General features: G+C 44.8%; 1 protein-coding gene and 2 pseudogenes across 1 annotated transcript in view; 2 read left to right on the forward strand and 1 right to left on the reverse strand.

The window, feature by feature from the left end:
* Positions 1 to 3,558, reverse strand: part of BBS2 (Bardet-Biedl syndrome 2) — a 23,889-nt gene extending 20,331 nt beyond the window's left edge. The window contains exon 1 of the mRNA XM_006908768.3: positions 3,196 to 3,558. Within this exon, the coding sequence (XP_006908830.1) occupies positions 3,196 to 3,312 (117 nt within the window). The 5' untranslated portion in view covers positions 3,313 to 3,558. The remainder of the gene's footprint in view (positions 1 to 3,195) is intronic.
* LOC112477379 lies at positions 202 to 320 on the forward strand (annotated as a pseudogene).
* Positions 3,559 to 4,034: 476 nt separating the features above from the next.
* On the forward strand, positions 4,035 to 4,153 carry LOC112477373 (annotated as a pseudogene).
* The last annotated feature ends 1,156 nt before the right edge of the window (positions 4,154 to 5,309 follow it).

Here is a 5,309-nt window from a genome sequence, read left to right on the forward strand (position 1 = left end):
TCAGCTAAGTGACAGGACTAAGACACGAAGCCTGGTGTCTGGTTCCAGACCCTAAGCTCTAGCCACCACATCTTACTTCCTTTTATAACAGTTCTGAACAGAAGAATTCTCATGGAGGACATGGCACCACAGTGTAGCGGTTAGCACGTCTACTTTACATGAAGGTCCTGGGTTCACGCCCCAGTGGATCCATGGTCCATGGTCTACAGCCATATCACCCTGAACAAGCACGATCCCATCTGATCTTGGAAGCTAAGAAGGGTTGGGCCTGGTTAGTACTTGGATGGGAGATCACCTAGGAATTCCAGGTGCTGTAGGCATAAGCAATAAAAATTAAAAAATAATTCTCATGGAGTCTTCTAGTAATTAGATAGGCTAAGAACAGGAGGGGAAATAACTTATGGACTTCATATTCATCGTTATTGGAATAGAAAGAGTTTGGGTTTTACTGCCAACAAAAGCAACAAGAGTCCCCAATAGTGCAACTTTTCCCTAGCTCCCCTCCTGCTGTTCTCGGCCAACAGAAATCAGTGCTCAGGAGACTTACCTGTCCCCAAAGGCAAGGAAAAAGCCAAACTCAGTCACACAGCAAAGGGAACACACTCCTACTGCCTTCAGCCAAAAGACTGGCTGAAGCTCACACACGTTTGTTCTAGCTGAAGGGGTGCTGCTGACAGTTTAGATCCAACTGGCCCCCTCCGCTCCATGGTAAAAGGGAAAACGCTAAGGTTCATCTTGCAAGAAACCTCTTTTAAAAGTGTCCATGCTCAGGCTGAGACCAGATCCCAGCTCTACGTTCACACCGGAGTACTACCTTACATGACAAAATTCTGTTTCTGGAAACACAGGCCCCAACAGTCAAGGGGGCTTTAGCCTTACCTGGAATGTTTGTTTGAAAAGGAGAATCTATTAACTATATATTCTCAATCTTTTTAGTCCAAAGATAAAAGAAAATCAGGTCAGAACTTTTCAGATTTGTTTGAAGTTCTGAACATAAAAGGTCCAATTACACAGGACACAGGTGCCTTTCTCTCTCTCTCTCTCTCTCTCTCTCTCTCTCTCTCTCTCTCTCTCTCGGCCATCTTCAGAAACAAACCTAGAATCAAGTGTTCCTGCCTCCTACTTTAGGTCACATTCTGATGGAAAGGCTTCCATAGAAACCTCCGCCTCGTCTTCCTGCCCCCACTCCCACACTCGCTCGCTGCATCTCTGCTGCAGTACCAGCCAGAGCTATATGTACAACATAAGTCAAGTCCGTCACCCACTTTAATCAAAACCAAGGTCTTCACCGCGGTCTTCAGGCACCATATGATCTGGCCCTTAGCTACTTCACCTCTCCCCTCATTCCAGCCCAGCAGCCTGCTTTCGTTCCTGGAACACACCCAGTGTATTTCTACCTCGGAGCTTTTGTTCTTACAGATGCCTCTGCCTGGAAGGCACTTACCCCACATTTCTGCAGGGCTTATTTCCTTCAAATCTCTGATCCACAGTTATCCTATCAGAGGCCTATCTGATCACCATGCCTAAAATAGCATTCTCCCATTGTGTGCATTCCTTTACTTTTTTTCTCCTATGGGGACTCTGTGTGTGTGTGTGTGTGTGTGTGTGTGTGTGTGTGTAAGAGAGAGATTTTATATATATATATACACACACATTTTTGCCCCCTGTTGTCTGGCTCTCCTTCTCAAATGTAAGCTCCAAGGGGGTGAGACTTGACTGTCACATTTACCTTGCATCTACAAGACTAAAAACAGTGTCCAACATACAGTAAACCTTCAATAAATTAGCCCTCGCTGAGCTAATATCAACGGGCCCTTTTCAGTCTGTTTAGTTAGCTGCTGTGTATCCACAGTGGAAACAACATGAATTTGTTTTTGGCATTTGTCACTGCCTTTTAACCATAACAATGAACATTATTGTCAGGCCCTGTACTAAGTGCATTGCTCCATTATACTACTTAATGAAAATGAATCATTATTTTTTGCTTAGGTGTCCCAAGGTGTATCATGAGATAACATCCAACATAGTGGAAGTGTCTTGAAAACTACAAATCAGTGTATAAATGTTAAGCTTATTATATCAACACTGTGTCAGAGAACATGGACTCTTATTTCATTTCCGTGACTTGCTAGTACAGTGAACCTCTCTGAACTGCTATTCCAGGCAGTAAAGTGAGAGTAATAAAAAAATAACAACAGCCAACAGTGACCATTCCTTAAATGCCAGTGCTTTACATGTATTAACTTATTTAGTCCTCATAACAACCTTATGTGGTAGGTACTATTATTAAGTACCTTGCCCAAGGTCATGAAATTAGTAGGTACTGGAGCCAAGTTCCAACACAGTCGTGCTACGCTATAACTGCCCTTGGCATCGTAACAAGGATGCTGAGATAATTAATGTAATAAGGCTTTGTACCTGTTAGGAATTATTAGGCTTGGTGTCACTGTACTCCATGTATTTGGGGCATGCTTCCATCAATACAGTGCCTTGATGTGCCTTGTCTGTCATTCTTCCGGACTATAAGCTTTCTCAAAGTAGGGACTCCAGCTTTATCTCTGAATTTCCAACATCTAGCGCAGAGGAGGTGTTCAATAAAAGTCTGTTGAATGACCATGTCTTTTTCATCTCTATAACCCCCACACCTTGCAGAGCACCTGGCTTGGCACACAGCAAGTATCTAATAGGTACTTGGTGAATAAATCATGAGAAAAGATGTGAACTACACGGATAAAGAAAAATGCAATCTGAATCATTTATTTTAGGAGTATTTGTATTTTTTTTTTCAAGCTGTTTGGCTCAAGACAGTCTAAGATACTGAAAAGAGTTCCAGAGTGACAGGCAGAGGCCCTGGGATCGAATGAGGTCTGCTACTACTTCTAACCCTGACCAAGACCCTTCCCCGTTCTGCAGACTTCTCTTCCCTAAGCTCTCTATAGGGACTCCGACACTGTCCAAGTCTAAGTGCCTGAAGACAAGAAAAGTTAACTGCTCAGAAAAGCCATTCATGCGAGACTCCATTATTCTCCATTATTCTGCGGAGGATTGAGACTATAGGATGACTGCCGACCGGTTGCCGGGCAACCATGGCTGGGGGCGGGGTCGGAGAGAGGAGGGGCGGGATGGCAAGGTAGCAGCCAGCGGAGGATGTGGGGACAGCAGGGACGCGGGCTTCGTGCGGGTGGGTGCGGTTACCTTGCCCGCTTGGGTGGCGGCCGCCAGGCACGGGTGAGTCCCGTCGTAGCGCCCTACGGCCACCATGCGGGGGCTGATTTTGTGGCGCAGTTTCAGGGTGAACACGGGCAGCAGCATGATGGCGGCGGCTCTGGGGAGGACGGCTGGCAGCCCGAGGCCGGCGCGGCGGAACCCGCCACACCCGCCGCGGTGAGGGCACAGAGACCAGACCAATCCCGCTCCTGCTGCCTCGGGCCTGGCGCAAAAGAGCGCGGGACCCGGGTCAACCTCGCTGGCCGCCAGCTACTTCTGCGGCTGCGCAGACCCGCCCAGGGTCGTCTGCGGCTGCGCAGGCTCCGCCCCGTTCCTGCGGCTGCGCGGTGGAGCCTAACTTTGAGCAGACCCTGAAATTGGTTACCGCTCTGTGATGGAGTCGTGTTTTTTGCTGGTGTAATTTATCCGCCTTATTTTCGACTCCAGTAACGTGTCTACCGTGGCCGTGTCTGAACCAGTTCACTCACCAGACTTCTAGCACTGTAGCCAAGCTGCAGATTACACACACTACTTACTACCTCACTTCAAATAGTCATCAATTCAAAAAATAGTCTTGAATGCCTAATCTGCCTCTTACTTTGTTATGTTGATGGAAACCACAGTAGTTATGTGCACTAAGTATACCACTCCTCAAAAAAAAAAAAAACAACACAACTCCGCTTTAGACTCTCACATTTAAATACTACACCGACCCTCCTAAGAGTCTCTATATATTTTCAAATGCAAATATACAAAATTGAAAGGTCTTGAAACTCGTCGGAGAGAAGAGGGATAGAGGATAAAAGGATTTAAATAGAGTGGTAGGGGTCTACGGCTATGTCACCCTGAACATTCTTGATCTCATCTGATCTCGGAAGCTAAGCAGGATCGGGCCTGGTTAGTACTTGGATGGGAGACCACCTAGGAATACCAGGTGCTGTAGGCATTAAAAATAAATAAATAAAATAAATAAATAAAGTGGTAGGGAAGAGACCTCATTGAGAAAGTGACATTCCGGCAAGGACTTGAAGAAAATGAGGGAATAATTCTTGAGGGAGAGTGTTCCAGCAGAAAAATTTCAGGGAGAAATTCCAGTAGAAAAAAGGGATCACTCTGGCTGCTTTCCAGAAATAGACATGTAGGCGTAAGAGATGAGAGGAGTAGGAACTGTTGAGATAAGAACATTCTAATCTATAGAAAAATTTTGTGTAGAAGAATTTATTCGAGCCAAAGTTTTGAGGACATGTCCTCAATGGACTCAATGGACTGAGAAAATGCTCTGGAGAATGACAGTTCTGCAGTTCATTTTATGCATTTAGAATCAAAGGAGAAAACATAAGGAAAGTCACATGAAATTTATTGCCGGTCAATTAAGGAGACGGGAGAAAGCAAAGCAGGGAAATCTCTAGCATTGAATAAAAAGCAAAATGGAGCAATATATACTTCTTTTATAGCATACAGGGTACAGGATAACATGTAACATTTACAATGTCACCTTAAGAGATATCCTAACCTATAGAGAATTTTAATGAGTTTATTTGAGCCAAACTGACAATTGCTGGGAAGCAAAATCTCAACGGATTAAGAAAATGCTCCAGAGAATGGCAGTTTTGCAGCTTATTTTTTATACATTAAAATCAAAGGAGGAGCCGTAAGGAGGGTTACATTGTTGTGACCGAAATAACCAGGCCCAATAACCAGGCCCAACTCGAGTGCTCTAATCCAAGAGACAGTTTATTAGCCGGCGGCTGTCCTTGCCAAGGAGCAGCCCCGAGACGCAGGGGCACAAAGGTTTTAAGCCCTCGATTCCATCCCCCACATCCTTAATTTTTACACAAAAGACTATATCTCCTCCATTCATTAACTGATAACTAAGAGGTGGGTAAGCAAGCAGGGGTACAGAAGCAGAACGCGTCATTGTTAAAATATTTTGTACCTATAGGCAGTGATCCGGCCAGTAAATCCCTCTAGTTAATAAATTTTTAGCAGATAACTAACTAGAAGTGAGACATGGCGGTTAGCACGTACCATGTCTTATCCTTAACCTATTGTTTCTAAAGGTGAGGTCACTACAACATGAAATCCATTGGTGGTAGAATAAG

The sequence above is a fragment of the Pteropus alecto genome, unplaced genomic scaffold (genome assembly GCF_000325575.1).
Source record: "Pteropus alecto unplaced genomic scaffold, ASM32557v1 scaffold123, whole genome shotgun sequence".
NCBI classification, from domain to species: domain Eukaryota; kingdom Metazoa; phylum Chordata; class Mammalia; order Chiroptera; family Pteropodidae; genus Pteropus; species Pteropus alecto.